The sequence below is a fragment of the Bubalus bubalis genome, chromosome 2 (assembly GCF_019923935.1).
Source record: "Bubalus bubalis isolate 160015118507 breed Murrah chromosome 2, NDDB_SH_1, whole genome shotgun sequence".
Classification (NCBI taxonomy): domain Eukaryota; kingdom Metazoa; phylum Chordata; class Mammalia; order Artiodactyla; family Bovidae; genus Bubalus; species Bubalus bubalis.
The window spans coordinates 145,558,194-145,580,382 of NC_059158.1; the positions used below are offsets into that span (position 1 = coordinate 145,558,194).

Sequence of the window (22,189 nt, forward strand, 5' to 3'; positions counted from 1 at the left end):
AACGGAAGAGAAAAGAGCATTGAAAACACTGAAAAGATTAACACCTTTTTCCAGCCTTCAAAGAAATCGGAGTGCACTGTATATATCCAGAATAAAACCATTTATTCTCTCCCATTGAGACTTTTTATTCAAATTTTCAATTCTATGTGCATAGCATCCACATGCTTATGGTTTGTTTCACTACAGAATTCCACGGAGGAATTAGAAGATGGAGAAGTTATGAATGGTATGCAGACAGAACTACTGACATCACCGAAAACGATGGATGTGTTGAGGTATTCTATTTATGTGAATAAGAATATTTTATTTCAATTGAATGTTTTTTTAACTTATAGTTTTATTTTATAGGAAAGATCAAGATAAGAATACTTGAGTGAAACCTAATTCTAAAATTAATTTTCTTTTTTTACATGAGAAATTCCTGACAAACACGTACAAATGAGACTCAATCCTTCCAGCCTTTTTCTGCAACCTAGATTTCTTAATTGTTTTTTTCTTCTCTTTGAGCTACAGCTTAAAGTGAACATTTCAGAGTTCATTGTGGTGTGGTGTTCTACTTTGACATTAGCTCTTTGAATACTACTTTGCACTGCATTTTAACAATCTTGCAATATTTACTCTATGTATATAAAATGAACCTAGCCTATCAATGCAGATTTTTGTGTTTTTAATGTAAGTAATTTTTATACAAAATCAGTTGTTCTCTTGGTTATGGGCACTTGCTTTGCTCTGTGATAATTTTTAGCTCGTCCCTAGCTACTGCCTGGGTTCAAATTCCGGCTCTGCAGCTTATTAGTTCTAGAAGCTTAGGCAAGTTGCTCATCAATCTTTGCCTTAGTTTCTGTTACGTAAAATGGAAATAATGCTAAAACCTTCCTTCAGAGTTAACTGTTAAGTAAACTGTTACCTAAAGACAAAGTTAGTTAATAAAGTGCTGTGAACAGTGCCTGAGGCAGAGTAAGCCCTGTTGCTGTTGTTACCAATGTCAACATCATCATCATCTCTATTTTCATCACTGTCATCATCATTTCTGAAGTTGCTTCAAAATTTGCATGAAAATTTTGTGTCTAATAGATTGTTGGCTTTAACACTGGAGAGTGATGCTTCTGAGATTGGTGGTCATTCATTCATTCATTTAGTCAGCATACTTCTTTCATTCAATCCACTTAGTTATAAACGCCAAGCATGTTACCTGGAATTAATGTAAGAAAAAAAAATGTGTGATCATCTTTTATCCCACTGCTTTACTGTGTAGATTTTCCTCAAGCTTACAATTTATGGCCATATGACAGTTACTCTTTATTTAGATTGTGTTTCTTTGATTAATGAGTTGCACAATATTAAAAACTTGATGCAGGAAATCTCTAGGGCCCTGTCTTTTTAGAAGCTTGATAAGATTATTTTTGGAGGTAGACATAATGAATGCAATACTCTTATTCTGTTTGCCTTTAATTTCATTTTTCTTTACATGTTAGCTTTTTGGAAAGTGTGCTGAAGTCCCTACTAAGTATTTATAGAGTGAACAATTGTTTGGTTTACAGCTACATGAAAAAATTAGCTAAGCTTTCTCTAGATACAAGGGATTCAGAGGAACGGAGTACAAGATTTTTTAAAAATAATATTTAATTAAAATATGTGTTTGATTATCCCAACGGACTTTTTGTATGAGTTTTATTATCACTTTTAGCAGGCTAAGGAATTGTAGTTGAGAGCAATTAACTTCTAGAGACCCAATCTACACCCACCACTCTTGTCTTCAAATCCTTTGACTCTAGTGTTACATGTTGTGTGTGCCTTCTCTGATTCCTGGGTGTTTTATTTCACTTTGCCTAACCAAGACTAAGAAACTTCACGTTGTGAGCACCAGTGTAGAAAAAGTCATCTGAAATTAGTTTAAGGCCAAGTTCAGAAAGCAGAGTGAGTGAATGAAGTCGCTCAGTCGTGTCCAACTCTTTGCGACCCCATGGACTGTAGCCTGCCAGGCTCCTCTGTCCATGGGATTTTCCAGGCAATAGTCCTGAAGTGGATTGCCATTTCCTTCTCCAGGGGATCTTCCCAACCCAGGGATTGAACCCCAGTCTCCCGCATTGTAGACAGACACTTTATCGTCTGAGCCACCAGGGAAGTCGAGTGAGTGCAGACTCCATTAAAGACTCTTGAATGGAGGGAGGATGAGAAGAAATGTGAAACTAAGGGAAGGGTCAGGAAGCTGGGGTGGGCAGGTGACTGCAGCAGGAAGCCTAGAGATTACATTGTAGGGGAGAATTTTTATGTGTATAATGTATTTGTATAATGTTCTCTCTTTGTTTCTTTAATGCCAACAACTCTATTAGGAACTTATCTTAATTCCCTCATTGTTCAAATGAGGAAACATACTTTGGTACTTACTTTAAGTGATTTACTCAGACACCTGCCTCAAAGCCACCAAAAGGATGCACTTTCTCTGTAATTTCATAAGTTAATATTTCCTCCCAAAACAAAGCATCTCCCTCTTCCTGCCCTAAGTTCTGTCTCTTCCTTACTTCTGTCTCTTTTCTTACTTTAAGATTGACTAATCTTAAAGACACTGTGCATTTGTCTTTTGTGGAGAAGTTAGACTTACAGCCATTCATCTGCAGCCCCAGTTGTATTCTTTCTCAGGCTTCATGCCTTTCTTCTGGAAGGAACCAAGTGAAGCACTTTCCATCTAATTCTTGCCATAGCCATTCACAACAGGCTCATTTTAAGCCACTGATTCTGTACTTTCACTCATGCAAGTGAAAGTCGCTCAGTCGTGTCCCACTCTTTGCAGCCCCATGGGACTGTCCATCTAATTCTCCAGGCCAGAATACTGGAGTGGGTAGCCTTTCCCTTCTCCAGGGGATCTTCCCAACCCAGGGATCAAACCCAGGTCTCCTGCATTGCACGTGGATTCTTTACCAACTGAGCTATCAGGGAAGCACTGGGTAGCCACTGGTTCCAGTAACTATTCAAATCAATTTTGTCAGTCAGACCTTAGAACATGTAACTTGCTTAACACTATTCAACCTAATGCTTGATGACTATCTGCATTTGTGTTGGTAGATCTTAGAAAGTTCTATAGTTAGCTATTTTGAGTTTAGTGAAAGTTTCCAACTTTTCTTTTTGTAACTGAAATATTTTTTTTCCTTTGCCCTAGAGTTCATTTTTTGTCTCTTTTTCATAAGTCCTGCCGATCTCTTTTTTCTTTCCACTGCTCAAATAGCCTTCTCACCTCATTCTCTACATTTTCTATTTTCAGTCCACCTCCAGAATATAAGTAAATGTGTATATACCCTGCTCACTCGTCCTTGAACTCTATTCTGCTTTAACAAATAACTTTAATAGCATATTTTTACATCTTAGTAAAATCTCATTTTATGAGATGTGTATTCAGGTAACTGCATCTAGCCCTCCTTGCTTTGTTTATCTTCCATGAGGGTCTTTATACAGAGATTTCCATAGAACACCACTGAGTATAAATAACACTGAGTGGTTTTATTTTTCCCCTTTTAAAATAAACTTAAAACATAGACTTGTCTATGATGTTTCCTTTTTCATATGGCTTTCCTTACCATCTTGAAACAGATAATGGATAGCAATTTATAAAGATCTGGTAAACATAGTCTGTAAAACTTGTAATGGTTGTCTATAGCACTAATAGATCTAATTCTCTAAGTATCTACATATTACAATCAACAAAATTGAAAGTCTTTTATGCTCCTTTTTTTGGGATAGTAATATTTTTGTGATAGTAATTTAACATGTGTCAAATATTATGCCAGCCAAAATAATTGTGACTGTCACATATAAAGAGAGCATAAATGTTTATTCTGAAATACTGAAAAAGAGAATCTTACAAAGTTGAAATGAACCTTAATACTGCATCCCCCAAAAAAGTTTTAGTGTTTTGAAATAAGATTGATTACTTTAACAAATTATAGGATTTGCTTTTAAGTGAATGTAAAAATGCAAGGTTAATGATTACTAAAGAGTAGGTATCAGTCTGATACATTTATTATGTCTTACAGGAGAGGCTATGAGTGGGATAAAGAAATACTTGCAAACGAGAAAAAAAGAATCCATAAAGCCATCCTAATTTTTTTAAGCTGAAATCTTATTGTCTAGACTAAACATTTATATTCCAAAACCCTCTGTATAAAACATATGAATGTTATCTATCAGCATGTGGATATTTAATGCACTTATTAAGAAAGATTTGTATTATGTTCTAGGTACAAAACTGTAAAAATATATTATAAAAGGTAAAGATAATAAAGTTTCAATGGTTAAACAAGGTTTTAGTCTGTTTTTAAAAGTCTTTGCAACATTATAGTAACCCTAGAATGTGAATGCTTTGGGTTTAGTGTTTCTCACATACCTAAAAATGTACTATAAATCTGTTATTATATAAAAGTTATTTCTTTATGGTCCATTGAAAGGTACAGAACCTTCTCTTCCCACCAGACATTTTATATTCAGGACCTATAATGCATACTTATATATATTCAATAGTATTTCCTATGCATGTATTCATATAGTGTCTATGCTCACACAGGAAGTATAGAGAAGAATATATTTTATTCCATGATACTAGCACTGTAAGATTTATTTTTTTCCTAACTTTTATTCTAGGGTTCTGTTATAACCTGCTTGACTGAACAAATTTTAAATATATCAGCAATATCTGAGCAAAACTCATTTGAAATTTATTATCAATTTTGAAATTCCATCATATTCCATAAATGTTGGAAGCTAACAGGCTCTTTTTTGCAGTTCTTAATGATAATAGGTTTGCAATGAAAACACATTAAAAATAAGCCTAATCCACTGATGAGAATATATTTAATGTATTTATTTTAGATTGCTGATAATTTAGGGAGTACTTCATGCAGAGTGAATTCATCAGGCACTTTGCGTTCTTAATGCTGTTCTCAACTTTCCAGCAAGGAGCCAAAATTTCCCCGTTTTCAATTTGGAGCAGAAAAGTATTTGTAGCAGCTGTAGCTCTTAATTTGACATCTAGTTTCAGGTCATTTTCATGTAAATAGGAAACAATAGAGACCTGCTTACAATTTCCATAATGGGGATGTTTGCTTCAACTTATCATTTTCCTCTGGCAATTTTATTTTCTCTCTCTGGGATTACAGGAGCCAATAATTGTTCATGGTTATTATTTTTCATCTTTATAAACACTTGTTAGTTCCACTTTCTATTACTCAAAAGCTCACAACACCTTGTATATTTCAGTCATATACACTGTCCATTAATGTTTCTGGCTCATCCTTGCCTTAATCTGGAGTAGGTTAGGCAGGTCAGGCTTTCTATTTCTTTCTGTAATACATTTTCTCCAGGCTTTGCAACTTCTTTTTATACCTCTTAAAAAAAAAAGTAGGAGGTGAAAATTTGGAATTGTTCTATTGAATACAGCTGATGCCTTATTGAAAGGCTAGTTCAAGTTTTGATGTATAAAGCTTTGAACATGCCAATATGTATTACCAACTGTGGCTTCACAGTTGTTTAAAATGTAATTTTGTGCTTTTTCTAATAAATACATATTTTATTTCATTTTTCCTCTGTTCTGTAGGAAAAGCCATACTTTATATTTATGCATAGATATGCTTGATTCCATGTATTTTATCCTCTATACAGTAATTTTCAAGTGTGTCTCAATAGGGAGAAATTTCATTTTTTGTGTACATCTTTTAAAATATGTTGATTTATGCAGATTAAGTTAAGTAGGAAGTTATTTTTGTAGGTAGTCATTTCCATTTGTTCCTCTTCTAGGAGAAAAAATAAGAAATCAGATAGCCTTTTAAGCATTTTATTTCCTGGATCTTCTGAACATTCCAGCAAATCATGTACTCCTTTGATTTCATCTTTGCTGTTAAATTTACAGTAGTTGTTAAAATCCAAAGTTCTTTTTTGGTTTTCTTTTTAATATGCCACATCTGTTGTTTTGTTTTTGTTTTGGCAAAGACTCATTTGTACTCTCTTTTTCTTTTTTTCTGTCCCAGTGATATGACAAGAATGGTGGAGATTTCCGGGGAAGGAGGCCCCTTGGGAATACATGTAGTGCCTTTCTTTTCATCTCTGAGTGGAAGGTAAGATGTTTTCCTTATATCAGAAGCTCATGCTAATGAAAAACTTGACTTGAGCTCATTTTCCCAAACATTTTTTAGAAGAGGATTAAGTGTATGTCTCTGTTATTTAGATGGACACCTCAGTACATGCTTCTATTGGCCACTTATTTGTTAGAAATAAAATAATATCACTTACTTCTAGGATACAATGGAAAAGAAATCATGTTTTCTGTATTTACAATTAAGTAAGAAGTACTTTCTTAAAATATTCTTATCAGTAACATATAAACAGAAATCGTGAAAGACTTTAACATGTGGTTAGATAAATACAGCAACTGAATTTTTTAATGTTCAAAAATGCACTTAAAAGAAATATAATAATTCCAAATTGATATTTCTTGATCTTCTTCATGTTTATGGAACCTCTAATAATAAATATTTTAATATTCTAAGTATATATCAGAAATTCAATATATTCTGATTGGCTAAGTAGCAAAATGCCTTTATTCTGTTTATTTTGTTCCAAAATATAATGTAATCAATCAAAAATAATTTGATACATCCTTTTGAAATTTTAAAGACAAATTGATAAATTCATGCTAGTAAGTGGTAATATTATTGTGTCACCATTTCTTGAAATTCATGTCTACTTAACTGGATGTATGGAGAAGGAAATGGCAACCCACTCCATTATTCTTGCCTGAAGAATTCCATGGACAGAGGAGCCTGGCAGACTACAGTCCATGGGGTCACAAAGAGTTGGACACAACTGAATGACTATCACTCACTCCTCGCTGACTGGATGTAAAACTTGTTTTACTGATGGGAATTAAAATGTGTGCCTGAGAGTTAATGTTAGTACCATTTTAACAACCTTATGAAACTAGTATTAGATATTATATTATTTTTCAAGAGGATGGCTACCTTGAGGACTAGATTGATACTGACAAAGGCTGTCAAAAACTTGAAGAAAATCAGTTTCTCCCTGTTTGACATGATTTAAATTATTTTGTTAAATTTATTTTCTTAAATGTATCATTAAAAAGGCAAAGCGCCTGATTTTAGTTTAAGTGATCGAAGACCAGAAAAGTCAGTTGATTTTCCTCAAGGTCATACAAAATCCATATCTCTTGATTTGTCCTCACTCCATTGTTCTTTCTAGAACAAAACTTTTCCCAAAGGTTATATGTATTAATTTACTGGTTCTGAATATTTATTCAATTTTGTCTGCCATATAGTGGCAAGAGCAGATTTAGTCATGATATTTTGGTTGGCATCATTTTCAGCAGGTAGCCATCTGCTACCTGTAATTGCAAAGTCATCACCTTTTTTAGCAAATAACATCTGATGCCAAGCTCTCGCTGGAATGAATGTCCCCTAAAAAGAAATGAACTGAAAAGCTAGTGGCTCTTATTATCTCATTTCCTGTATGTGTTAATAAGCATGTTTATAAATGTTATGGGTTATGGCACAGGACAAGCTGAGGTTGTTTTTGATAGACAGAGCAAGTATTTACCCAGTTGTCACAAGAAATTCTAATGGCTTTTGGCAGAAGTGTACTGATAGAGCTTTGTGAAATACGAGTGTGGCTAAATTACTAGGCCCTTTAGCTTAATGAGGCTGGAATAGAACACAAGATCATCCCAATTTTCAAACCATGAAGAAATATATAACATGACAGTCACCCTACTTCAATTTCAGTCGTTCGGAAAACAAGTTGACCCTCTAGAGTAGAAATCATCTTCTCTCACTTCAAATGAGGAAAACGCACTACAGTGTATTGATTTGCTCCCTGCTCCTTCCTGGTTCTGATTTCTAGCATAAGCCTTGTAGAACAGGAAGAAGAATATTGGACTTGGACTTGAAACAATTGGATTTGGATCTCAGTTTTCTCTTTTGAATAACCTTGAGCAAGTCCCCTAAACTTGCCTCTTGTGAATACTTACTTCACATCAAGATTGTGGGGATTAAATGGCATTAAAAATATTAATACTCCTTGTAAAACACACAACCTATGAATGTGTAAATTATTAGGACTATTACTGTTTTGTCTAAAACAGAACAGCTTGGTGCAGAAATGAACTTTTATAAGTTCATGGTCAACTTTTCAGTAACTTTGTGAAATGATTGTATGTGTGTGTGTGTATATATGTGTATATATATATATTGCTATCCACTAGTATTACAGAAAGGAAATTTAATTAAAAAACATAAAAAAATAATATGGAAGTGGAGACATGAGCCAATAAAAGTTAAGAAGTAATGAGTACAGGCTGAAACAGCACACTTAACTCAACCCATGTGTCTAGAAGCAACTGCATATAGAGCGTGTCAGACAAGTGTCTGACTTCATCATGCCATATGGTCACCCTGTGTGAGCACAGAGGGTGGGGGGAGTTAAGGTCATAGTGGTAACTTAGTTCTTAATTTCCTTCCATTTATTGGTTTATGTCATTATTTTAAATTAGAATTTACATTTAATTATTTACTAAGACTACTGTAATTGGCTTTGCCTTTAATTTCTTTTTTTTTTCTTTTACAAAAATAGAGCCACACCTGTTGTAGAATAAGATCCATAATCAAAGTTAGAACACCCTGAGTATAACACACTGACTGTTATACTAGACAAGGCCTCGTTGGATTCACTGGGATACAGAATGCTGCTTAAATGGAGAAAAATTGGCTTGCGCGATAAAAACAAAAAAATGTAAAAGAAAAAAAACACCTAGAGTCCCTGCAAGTAAAAAGCAACTTGATTTCATTAAAAAAAGAAATATATATATATAGTTTTATTTTAGAATTTAAAGCATGAAATCTAATTGTCTGTCAGTAAATAAAGATAGCATAGTATACCTGCTTCACAGTAAAAACAGCTAAGTATGAAACAGAAGAAGGAAGGAATGGATGAAGAGGGACATATAATGTGAGGAAAAGATATGCTCAGGTAAAAAGTCTCAGCTGGTGAGCGACCAAGGTGGTGTGATACTGTGGGGAGAAAGGAGGAGGCAAGCAGTGGGCAGATTTGTGCCTACATGATTATTAGAAGCACAAGAAGCAATTGTTACACCTCTCATTCTGCTGGGCTGTGGACTTCAGCCTCCTTATCAGTGCTCCTTAATGCAAATTAGTTTGTTCATTTCAGCCTGTAACTCTTCTGCAGTGTTAATTTTGACGTCTCAAAGAGCCTTGGTCCCAAAGGAGATAGCTCCCCACAGCCCACCCATTAGGGACAAAGAGGAAAAAGAGAGTCTTTCTTCTGTGAAAATACTGGTCTGGATGAAATCAAACTGGAGGGAATCCACCCCTTCCATTGAATAAAGAAGGCAGGAGTGGTTCGTTGCCAGGGACCAAACTAATAAAATCAGCCAGTTTTACATTTTACCAAAATTACCTCTGACACATGGGTTTTACAGTTGGGCTTATTCTGTCAATAAATTTTTCATGGGAAGTTAGGTTATTTAGATGAGTGAGGTTCACATAGCATACTCCAGCTGTAATATGCCAGCTAAATTGCAACCCAGTGGCCTGAAAGAATTAATTCATCTCCCAAAATGTGAAATTAAATCCTAGGGAGCAACATTACATGACTGATGATGTACTGAATTAAATTAAAGGAAGACTTGAATGCTTGTTAAAAAAATATCGCTTACATAAACTAGTTTATAACCACATGTGAGCCTCCTAATGGATCGTGTTATTGTGAATCCACCATAACAAAAATCCAGAATGTGAACTATTAGAGAGTTGTTTAATTTAGGAGAGAAACACTATTTTGTTCTATTTCTTTCTTTCCCCCCCCTTTGTTTTTTTTTTTGACATGTCAAATAGTTCAATTCTTAATATTATGTTATGAGATTAAGGTGGGATTAGTACCTTACAAATATTAATTTAAATCTCATATTCTTTATCACATAGTAGTGTTGTCCCCTATTCTCCTCCACACAGAATATGACTAGTTCACTAACCTACTAGAATTCGGAAATTAAGCATCAGTGCATGCTTGGCTTGTGACCCAGAGCCTTCCCCTCAGTAGGAGATGGCGTGACTATTTGCTCTCTCATGTATCAGTCCACAGTGTTCATTTAACTGTTTTGCAGTAGAAATCTAAACAGCCCTGCATTTGCCTCTCCTCTGGCCTTCTTGAGATGACACAGGTTCATCAGATGAACTGAATTCCTGAAGGCAGAGGCCCCACCCTGTGGCAACTCCAAACAGGAAGATGGTTTCCTCCTCCATTTTCATTAAAGACTCCTCTTTTTCCATGGCGGACCTGACTATTCACGCATAAAATGTGCTCATGTTTTATTTAGATTTGACTTAATGCAAAGGGAATACGTAATAGCATGTAAGACACCTGTATGGAAGAGTATGACTAAGTAAACAAGAGGATGAGGGAAGAAGAGGCTGGGGGGTTGCTATATCTAGCAGACTCCTCATGGAAGATGTTATCTGTCTTATCCTGAGAAACATGGGACCCTTACATGCCACAAGGAACAGGGAAATCCCTCACATGAGAAATGGCTAAAATATACACAAGTTTGGTTTCTTTTAGTTTTCAGTTCAAATACTACCAGTATGTAATAGGTGCATCCAAGTACACACATATACACACACAATTCTTTCTTGTTATTGCTGTAGTTTCTTTTCTCCTGTTCTTTTTCTCCAACTCCCTTTTCCTTCCTCCTATTTTAAGCCACAGCTGTGAGGCACCAATAGGCATGGAGTATCCTCTCTGAATGCAGATTCTTCCTGGTTGAAATTTTAGACAACTCTCTCCAAACTCCTGCTTTCATCTGGCCACTGTCTCAGAAGTGTGGACTACTCCAGCCTCATCAGATAAGTCCATCAGCTAGCATTCAAGGCCCCTCCACGTGGCACTGGCCTCCCCATCCAGCACGCGCTCCCATCCTGCTCCACTTACACAGACACACCCGGTCACCCCGTCTCCATGTGTTCTCTGTCTCCTCCAATCCAAATCCCATTCATTCTCCTGATCCAGTTTATATCCTACTTTCCTCCCAAATTCTTCTATGAAGACTCGGCCTATTGAAAACTCCAGATTTTTTTTTTTTTTTTTTTTTTTTTTTTAATTTCCCCTGTACTCCAGGCCGGTACTGAGCTGTCATCCTGGTCCTATAGCCCTGTTTCATATCCCTCCATCCAAAGTGCGTAGAGAACACTCAACACACACTTAATTCAGTGACTCGAACATATGGGACCAAACTTTTTTCTAAATTGAGTGATGTGGTCTGTGCTAAATGTTTTCTTCTTAAAATGCATATAATTAAAAGAGGTAGGAAGATTGCAAAAAGACTATTGTGAAACCTAATCCTCTCCTGTTATCAAATGTCAAGTGCTCCCTCGACACCAACTCAAACTTACTTATTATAGTCAGCCCTTCTGTGATGCCCTCTCTAAACCACGAATCCCATGTGTCCTCAACTCCACTAAGCGATGCTAGCCTTTTCTAAGTTTAGTAAAAGCATGAGGAATGGATCTGTTGATCAATGTGCTCTGGGTTGGTGTTTATGTATATTTGTCTTAGGGGGGTAGTTTCTTCTTTTAGTGAGTTGTGAGGGTAGGTGTGTTTTTCTGATTTTGTTTTGTGTTTTACTAAAGATTTAAAATAGCAAACAGTTGCCTGGATGTAAAGCATAATTTCTTTCATAAGGAGGAGTTAGTACTCACTTCTGAACAGCTGCAAGTGGAGAAACAACTTGCATATTATTATTCAGTCATTCTCTTCGATCTAAATGTTGCATTCAGGATTCTAGGACTCTTCATTCGTGGCATTGAAGAAAACAGCAGGTCCAAACGGGAGGGACTGTTTCACGAAAATGAATGTATTGTAAAAATCAACAACGTGGACCTCGTAGACAAAACCTTTGCTCAGTAAGCACTTTTTTTCTTTTTTTTACTTTATTGCTTCCTAAAATGCTTATTATAATCATTACTGTACTCATTATGATCAAAACTGTAGGTATAATTTCTGGTTAGTTCCCTTTGACTCCAGAACATCCATTTTCAAATGCATCCTGTGTTTGAGCATACTCAGGGGTGGCCTGCACAAGTCCCTGACAGCCTGGAGAAGGACAAAGTATAGAATGAAGCAAGCCTTCTGCCTAGCTGTCTTTCTGTGACATCAATAGACTGGTTTGTTTTTCTTGGGATACGGGTCAGTTAGACTGGTATTTAATGATTCTTTTCACAGACTGTTAGTTCGGCTTATTAATTAACTTCCTTGGTGTCAGCAGTCTTCCTTAAACTAAATATCTGTGAGAGATGTCTATGAGGACTCACTGAATAATAGAAACAAATGAAAAAAAAAATAGAATACTCTCCCTCAAGAAATTATTTCTCTGCATGTGAAATGTTATAGGAATAGGTCTTTATACCTAAGAATTAGACTATGCAGCAGTGTACATATGCTTTTTAAAATGTATATTGGCATTGCAATGGAATAAGGGACTAATTACTAATACCCGTTAGTAATCATCATTGGACTCTACTGTTTCAAACAAAACAACTCCGCCTTCTCTGTGACCATTAGTTGCCAATATTATGTTGGGTAGAAAGGGTGAGTAGTTGTGGACGGAGTGGCAGTGGGCACTAGCTGCTTCAGTGTAGGAAAAAATGAAGCCTCTAGAGACTATTTCTGAAAATAATGAATAATAGGCAAAATTATAATTATTATTTTTATATGTCACTGTGCTTTTTACCAAGACTTAATAGTAATGCAAGGCAGACATTACTCCCTGTATTACTGAGGTGGAAATCAAGGCTTATAAAATTTCAATATGGACTAGGAATTGAATCCTAGTCAAAAATCTACCAGAGGAGTTGGGCTGTCTATATGAAGTCTTCTCCCTTCTCCACTAGCAATGCAAGCTCTTCATTAATAAGGTGAGGAGGTGCTTAGATAGCAGTTGAAATTGTGATTAATTTTTATTTGGTGTGGCTGCTAGTAAAAAAGACCTGAACTAAAGGTATCTTAAACAAAATTTACCTTTTTTAAGGACAAATAAGTGTGGAGGTGGAAGTCTAGACTTAGTTTGGAGGGCTCACCATCATCAGTGAATTAGGCATCTTCCATCTTTCTGCTTGGCCATCCTTTTTATGTGGCTACTATCTTTAAGCTATCTCGTGGTCACAAGGTAATTGCTTGAGTTCCCTCCATCACTTCTGAGTTTCAAGAAATAGGAAAGAGAAATGGAACAAAAAAGTTCCTGCCTCCCAACTGAGCCAGATTCCCTATTGCCCTTCATCTCATTGATAAGAAAGCTGGGAAAGATTGTTGTTTTACCTGGTCATAAGGTATAAGGAGGCATAGGAAGAAGGAAAGAAAAAGTAGTAGGAAATTTGAAGAAAAGCACAAAGTACTAAAACAAAAAAAGTAAAAAATGCAGGTACTCTTTAGTGAAATAAATAACAGAAAGTATGCATTTTGCGTTGACAGTCCACTGTGATATTTGGCACAGTCAACATACCTACTAAATGTCACCATGGAGAACCGTCTGTGTCAAAATTGAGCTTCTTGAACACAACCCACATTAGAAAAGACCTGTCCTACAAAATAAAGTCCTAAAAGGAAACCAAATGATAATCTGATGACCACTATCAAAGATTTTTTTTCTTTCCATTTAAAATTAGAGCTTTCTTTTATGTTGAGTTCAGTAAACACTTCTGGATAGAATTTCAGATTTAGAAATGCTTAAAAGCTGTGGGTCGTTAGACCAGTTAATCTCTCTGAGCCTCAGTTTCTTCATTTTGCAAAATAAGACCTAAGTATACCTACCTAACTGGAGAAGGAAATGGCAGCCCACTCTAGTGTTCTTGCCTGGAGAATCCCAGGGACAGGGGAGCCTGGTGGGCTGCTGTCTATGGGGTCACACAGAGTCGGACACGACTGACATGACTTAGCAGCAGCAGCAGCATACCTACCTAACATCGTTGTTAAAAAAAAACTGAAAGAGAGCATCACGCATGTTGCTAATGCAGACATAGCCCAGTGCAGTGGCACCTCATGAGCAGGGCATGCGTGGTAACTAGCACTTAGTTAGCAAAGTCATATTGGTAGTAACAGTGAGAGCGCCTCCTGTGAGTATGCTCCTGGGCTGCTCCCATAGCTGTGACTCTGGGTGCTTTAGACAGCATGCTGGGACATAGGATCACTATACATTCACTGTCTTTCAAGGGCTCAAGACCTCTTCCGTCAGGCAATGAAATCTCCAAGTGTGCTCCTCCGCGTGCTTCCACCTCAGAACCGGGAACAGTATGAAAAAGCAGTCATTGGACCTCTAAGCATTTTTGGCAACAATGATCGCGTGTTGAGAACAAAGGAGCTGCCTCCTGTCCATGGAAAATCAGGAATAAAGACAATAAATCTCACAGGAACAAGCAGTCCTGAAGAAGATGCATCAACTTCCCTGCAACAGAGCAAGAGCCCCCGAGTACCAAGACTAGGTAGAAAACCATCCTCTCCCTCACTCTCCCCACTCATGGGGTTTGGCAGCAAGAAGAATGCAAAGAAAATTAAGATTGACCTAAAGAAAGGTAATTATTAAATTATGCTTAATAGCATTCTATTATTGTAACATGTAAAATTGGTTAAGAGAAATACATTAAGGCTAATTTTGTTAATTCTTTCATTTAATTGAATCAAAGAATAAATTGAAGTGTATACTGCAGTAACTTAAATTTCTTGAAATTGTAGTATTTCCTTATTCTTTTTTTTTTTTCTGTAGAGTATAGATTATTTGAAACAAGAAAGTGATAAAGACATGCTGGGAAGTAAAACCATTACAAACTTGATAGGAGCAAAGTGATACTGTATCACAACTTAGACTAAATAGGCACTGAAATTCAGTTGTCTCTGTTTTGAGCCAGATTAGGCTTCCCTGATAGCTCAGTTGGTAACAAATTCACCTGTGGTGCAGGAGTCCCTAGTTCAATTCCTGGGTCAGGAAGATCCGCTAGAGAAGGGACAGGCTACCCACTCTACTATTCTTGGGCTTCCCTGGTGGCTCAGCTGGTAAAGAATCCTCCTGCAATGCAGGAGACCTGGGTTCGACCCCTGGGTTGGGAAGATTCCCTGGAGAAGGGAAAGGCTACCTACTCCGGTATTCTGTCCTGGAGAATTCCATGGACTACAGAATCCATGGGGTCACAAAGAGTCAGATACAACTCGGCAACTTTCACTCACTCACTCAGTGATTTTTGAAGCATCCTTTAGTCCAAGTCTGAAAAGCCCGTATTATTGTTTCTCGTTCTCTAAGATAGTTTTATACCAGCAAAAATTATTCCTCAGCAAATACGGGGTAATTAGTGATTTCACAAATTCAACAATGCAAATAAAGTTTCAAATATTTTTAATTTCAAAAGCATATATAACCTTTCATTTCTTCATCTTATTAAAAGTTTTTTATCCGTTTCAAGCCCAGATCAATGACTAGATCGTGTGTGTTCATACATATTTATACAGTATTATACATGCACACATACACATTTATGTATTTCTGTGCTTTTATTTTGTGACTCCTCCTCATAGTCCCTTCACCCACTGAACCTTCTGCAATCCACTGGGATTTTCAGGACTTCATTCAAAAGAAACCAATATTTTATGGATTCCTGTTGGAATTAATAGAAAATATAATGATCCAAAGGTAGTTTTTGAATACATATTAACATATATTTAAAGCATGTAACATATGCCTTTAATCAGGATATAGAGATTATTCTGAAAGATCCTCTAGTCAAAATTTTGTCCTCCTATAAGAATTTTATACTGGGAAGAAAATGTATTGACTAGGATGCACAATTAGGCTTTTTATATAAATGCATCACTTGTACTTTTCATACAAATTATGCAGCTATGTATAAGGCATGGGGTTGAGTGCTTTGAGGATAGAAAAATTAGACATGGAACGTGACCTTAAAAATCCATCAGAAAGCTTTGGATGCAAAAATAAAGGATATTACATCCCAGAGCTGTGTTTTAAGAAGATTAATCTGACAGCAAAAAGATATACTAAAGAAGAGAGCAGATAACAAGGGATCAGTAAAGGGTGCCCAGTGTAATATTTATGCCTAAATCACTGAGTGGGTGTAGATGGAAAGAGAAAGGAATTACAGTTATTGTTGGTTTTCAGCCAAGGTGGCTTGCACGATGGGGATGCCATTACAAGAAATTAGAATTTTAAGTGTAAAAGGCCAGGATCTGGGATGGAGAAGGAAGTTTGCAGTGAAGTTTAAAGCGCTGGTGATAGCCTGGAAACTGACACCAGAGAGATTAGAGCCAAACAAATAGATGTCGGTGTCATCTGTAGAGAGATGGTGTTTGGAGACAGGAGCCAGGCAAGACAGAGTCTAGAGGACAAGTTGTTCCAGATCCTTGGGGAACATCTGTGTTTACATAGGACATCAATGGGTAAGAGAAAGAGTGACAGACGTGTTGTGATCAGAGATGTAGAAAAATAGAAAGTATAAAGAAAACCAAGTATATGAAGTATATGAAAACCAAGAGAGGAGTTAATTTCAAGAAAATGGTTGGTGAGAAGTGTCAGAGCTAGAGAAGGGGAAAGATCAGGATAGGAAAAATGACTGATATGGTCACAGATAGGTCATTGGTAGTGGAAGAGTGAAGAAGCAGTAGGACTGAAGTAAGGATTCTTTAGGGTAAAGAAAAATCTAAGCATGTCACAGAGTAAAAAATCTAAGCATTCACACAGAGTAAAAAAAACAAAACTCAAAAGAGATTGGCCATGTAAGAGAACAGAATAGGAGTAGCAGGAACCAGTGATGTGGCGATGTGATGAAGTACACAGAAATGGAGATGCAGGTGGAGAGAGAGCCATGGGCTGGCTAGTTGATTGAAAGCCAACATGTCAGATGGCCTCTTGCTTCTCAGGGAAGTGTGAAGTCAGGTTATGGTTTATTAAGAAGTCAGTCTCCCAGGTGTATGGATAACATGTGGCATTTTTTGTAAGACCTTAATAAAAGAAAGTGTTACACATCTACACTGGCCCTAAATTCATGGTAATATAATCATGGCCTGTCAAGAACTGTAATCTGTATTTAAAACTAGAAACTCAAACATATTTAAGATATTTGATAGAATGTCAGTATTTCACTTTTTCTATGTTAGTCTAAATTAGGTTGGTTTAACTATAAGACTGAATATAATATTTCTCCAGCTGAAGGTGATCATGCATTTTCTTGGTCTTATACATTAGGGCCTGAAGGACTTGGTTTCACTGTGGTTACCAGAGATTCTTCCATACATGGTCCGGGTCCCATTTTTGTAAAAAACATTTTACCAAAGGGAGCAGCGATAAAAGATGGCCGCCTGCAATCAGGGGACAGAATTTTGGAGGTAAGAATTAGAATGAATATCTTCAATAAAATATTTCTTTAAGTAAATGAAATTTATTAAATTTTGAATTAATTATATTTAAAAGTGTACTTGTAGACAAGATAAGGACTTTAATTAGAAAACTGGTTAATCAATAGCTAACTTTGTAAGTCCTCAATAAGGGCAGTGATATGGAATCAAATATTGAAAAGTTTTTCCTATCTCCTCTTTCTTACTTCCACCTCTTAGAGTTCCTGGGGGATTTGAGTCATATCCATCAGTTCATCATATATTCAGTTAGAGCTAAGAATTGCAAAGTTGCACTCAAGTGCTTGTAATAGTTTCTTTAAACTTCTCTAAGAATGGGCCAGTCAGTGTTAGTTCAGTCTGTGCATATGGAGAAGTATTTGGGATACTCAAAGGAAGAGGCTTTCTTTTTTCCATTTATTTTTGTTTAATAGTATTATCTTCTTGTCTACATATATTGTCAATTTACCTTTCAAGAAATAGTCTTCATGGAAACTGACTGGTTCGGTTTAATTTGCCCATGACATGGAAGCAACACCAGAGCTTTGTTATAGTTCTAGATCATGAAAGAAAATGGTTCAAATGATTAATGTAGCCCCAAATTAGAATCTCCAATAATGTATGGTAACCTAGTTACTATAACTTTCTAACATAGAGAACACTGTAGAATTATAACAAAAATTCATGTCTGCAAGAATTGACCATGTGATAAAAATCCATTTCTCCTGTTTATATTCAGTGGAGAATGGTACCAGTTAAGCATTTGAAATCAGCTTACTCCCTACTTGAGGAATGATTCTCTGGTATCTGTCAGTTTGATTTGTCTTCTCTAAGAATGTGATGTCTTAGGGAAAAACTGCCGATGCCAATTACTGAATGTCTGAGACTGTCCAGTGCCATAGTAATGATGGCTGGCATATTGCTAGTATCATAAACATGATTGGTTTGGACTCGCATACTCAGTTTTCAGCTTCCCAGAATTTCCTTGATCATGAGAGCCCATTTGCTGCATGCTTTCAAAAACCATCTAGGGCGGACAAGGCTGGCAGTGTTGTAATTTGGCTGCTTATATGCTTGTCTGCATTAGGTCAATGGCAGAGATGTCACTGGACGAACTCAGGAAGAGCTTGTGGCCATGCTGAGGAGCACTAAGCAGGGAGAGACTGCATCGCTGGTCATAGCCCGCCAAGAAGGAACTTTCCTACCCCGAGAGCTGGTAAAACACAGTCATACTGAGTTTTCAGCAAAGCACATCATACACTTACTGAATTCATAATAGCTGAGAAATGAGTTCTAAGTCATAGGCTTAATTTGTTGGGGGAAAAAAAAGAGTGAATCACACAGAGAGTTTTGCCCCATTTGGAGTATCACTGTTCTAGAAAGATGATGCAGTGAGATGGGTAAATGCAAACAGTGCTTCAAATATATGAATATGAAAACACCCTTCAAGGAAGCAATTTAACAATATTCAACTTAATAAAATGCACATTGAGTATATGCTATGGCCTAGGCCCCATGCAAAACACCATCAGCAGAAATGTTCATGGTCCTACTTCAGTGCAGTTTGCAGTCCAAAGGGAAATTAAAATATAACCAAATATTTTAAATGGTGATGAAGATTATGAAAGCAAGCTGCAGAGTGCTACAGTAATACCTTACAAGGGAATTAACTTCATCTTAAAGCCTGGGAAAGACAGCTCAAGAAAGAGAACTTCAAGTCTTATTAAAAACGTGTATCCTTTGACCTAGTAACTACAATTTTAGTAATTTGTCCTAAACTAATCATCAAAGATGTGGGAAAAATTCTTCTACATTGATTTTTTTTCTCCAGTCCTATTTATTGCAGTGATATATTGAGCACAGTACAACCAGGAGGTATTGGTTAAATAAATAACTGGATAGCTTTCCAGTGAAATATAATAAGTACTTAAATCATCTCTGTGAAGAATTAATAAGAATATGAGAGAATGTACAGGATATATTAAGTAAAAAGTTGGGCATGAAGTGATATATACAGTATGACAATAACATTAAGAATCTTTATAAAATATCTGGAAGGAGATGCACCCAGATTGTCAGTGCATTATGCCAGATTTTCATTTTCTCGTTTTTTTTTTTTTTACTACTGACACATAATATTTATTGTTGAAATATTTAAGGATGATTTAGAAAATTCAGAGGATTTTTATGACTAATAGTATAGAAAAATAGATATGAGAAAAAGAAATTTTAATTATCTTTTAATTTTTATTTTCTTTGAATCTATGTAAGAAATGGCAAAGGCACATATGGGTAATATGATAGGTTTTCCTTTAGTTAGATCATAAGAACAGTGAGTGTTAGTTGACAAAATTGAGTAAGGCTATGGTTTTTCCTGTGGTCATGTATGGATGTGAGAGTTGGACTGTAAAGAAGGCTGAACGCCAAAGAATTGATGCTTTTGAACTGTGGTGTTGGAGAAGACCCTTGAGAGTCCCTTGGACTGCAAGGAGATCCAACCAGTCCATTCTGAAGGAGATCAGCCCTGGGATTTCTTTGGAAGGAATGATGCTAAAGCTGAAACTCCAGTACTTTGGCCACCTCATGTGAAGAGTTGACTCATTGGAAAAGACTCTGATGCTGGGAGGGATTGGGGGCAAGAGGAGAAGGGGACGACAGAGGATGAGATGTCTGGATGGCATCACTGACTCAATGGACATGAGTCTGAGTGAACTCTGGGAGTTGGTGATGGACAGGGAGGCCTGGCGTGCTGCGATTCATGGGGTTGCAAAGAGTTGGACACGACTGAGCGACTGAACTTAGAACTAAGTATAGTTAACTTGAAAAAAAAAATTTAGTACTGATAATTGCTATCACATATATAAATTATTATTATACAGATTAGAAAGTAAATTTTAACCTGTTGCTTCAGATAGTTTATGTCCATTAATTTACTTACCTATTAATCCAACAAACAAATTGTTGAGCATGCATTGTGCACTAATTTGAGGGTTCTGGGGATAAAAAAATAACAATTAAGACTAATTTCCTGCCCTATGTGAGCCTGTTCCAAAATAAATGGTTGGAAGTGCTAATATTACAAGCACTTTCTAGCTGTTGGAGCTGTCCAAGAAGGAAATAGATTATTTAGCATACTGAAACAGAACCTGCCTCACCATCTGTCAAAGATGCTCTAGAAACAGTTCTCCCATTGGTAAGATGATAAGACTAGACAATGTCTAATGCTCTAGAAACAGTTCTCCCATTGGTAAGATGATAAGACTAGACAATGTCTACTCTGGGTCTAATATTGTGTTGCTGCTGCTGCTAAGTTGCTTCAGTTGTGTCCGACCCTGTGCGACCCCATAGACGGCAGCCCACCAGGCTCCCCCGTCCCTGGGATTCTCCAGGCAAGAACACTGGAGTGGGTTGCCATTTCCTTCTCCAATGCATGAAAGTGAAAAATGAAAGTGAAGTCACTCAGTCGTGTCTGACTCTTAGCGACCCCATGGACTGCAGCCTACCAGGCTCCTCTGCCCATGGGATTTTCCAGGCAAGAGTACTGGAGTGGGTTGCCATTGCCTTCTCCGAATATTCTGTTACATGTGTTTAAATACAAGTTTGAATAGACAGCCTTCCTGAACCAATGCTCATATATTAACCCTCCTTAGTACTAGCCAAAGGCACCTCTTCTTTCTATGTTCCTGTACCATAGAGTTTCTTTTTGATCTTCCTTCTCTTTCCCATCATCTTACCCATTTTTCCTTGTATCCTATTGTATGCTTTGAGAAGATCCATGATAAAATAGGGAAGGGTAGATGCACTTACCATCTCCTTTCTGCTAGTTGACCCAGCCACTTTGGAAGGCAGAATCTTGAGTTTCTGCCTCACCTCACTGAAGCACCTTACAGTTCCTAAAGAGATATGCTGTCAAAATTTGAAGTCTTTTCTGGAGAATCCCAGGGACTGGGGAACCTGGTGGACTGCCGTCTATGGGGTCGCACAGAGTCGGACATGACTGAAGCGACTTAGCAGCAGCAGCAGCAGCAGACTTTTAAAAATCTAAATCCAGATAGATTTTTTTCTTCCATCTTTTATTTATCCAAAGACCTTGATCTTTTTTCTACAAGGGTCAAAGTGAAAGGGAACAATATAAAAAGGGGCTTCCCTGATAGCTCAAGTGGTAAAGAGTCTGCCTGCAATACAGGAGACTGATTCAATCCCTGGATCAGGAATATCTGCTGGAGGAGTAAATGGCAATCCACTCTGATATTCTTGCCTGGAAAATCTCATGGACAGAGGAACCTGGCAGACCCCAGCCCACAGGGTCACACAGAGTCAGACAGGCCAAAGGAGGCAGCATGGATATATAGCAGGAAGCCCTTATACTTCTTGTTCAATTTTTGGTTGCTGGTGATAAAAACTCAAAACAAAACAAAACAAAAACCTCAGTAGGACTATATACTTGTTTAAGGGATAGGAGAACAAGGAAGGAACTTTTGACTCTGTATTCTGATGAGCTATGGTCCTGGGAGGACTAAAATCCTGAATGTAAAGAGAAATATCCCAGGCAGTCCATAGGCATGAAGAAGAACCCAACAGGAGAATTCCAACTAGAAACTCAAGCCCTAATGAGTCCCCTCATTCCCAATTGAACAGTTCTTTATACCCTTTTCCCATATGTCCATTAGAATTCCCAAATGCACTAATTCCTTCTTCCTAGAAGCTCTCCCCATCCCTTAAACCCCTACTC

General features: G+C 36.9%; 1 protein-coding gene across 7 annotated transcripts in view; it reads left to right on the forward strand.

Moving 5' to 3' along the window:
• The window catches only part of PARD3B (par-3 family cell polarity regulator beta), a 1,152,086-nt gene that overhangs the window by 617,284 nt on the left and 512,613 nt on the right, over window positions 1-22,189 (forward strand). For all 7 annotated transcript variants that reach the window (XM_025261969.3, XM_044924795.2, XM_044924800.2 and 4 more), the window contains 6 exons: window positions 187-275; window positions 6,015-6,101; window positions 11,847-11,972; window positions 14,275-14,633; window positions 17,312-17,451; window positions 18,545-18,673. In XM_025261969.3, coding sequence (XP_025117754.1) covers window positions 187-275; window positions 6,015-6,101; window positions 11,847-11,972; window positions 14,275-14,633; window positions 17,312-17,451; window positions 18,545-18,673 — 930 coding nt within the window. The remainder of the gene's footprint in view (window positions 1-186; window positions 276-6,014; window positions 6,102-11,846; window positions 11,973-14,274; window positions 14,634-17,311; window positions 17,452-18,544; window positions 18,674-22,189) is intronic.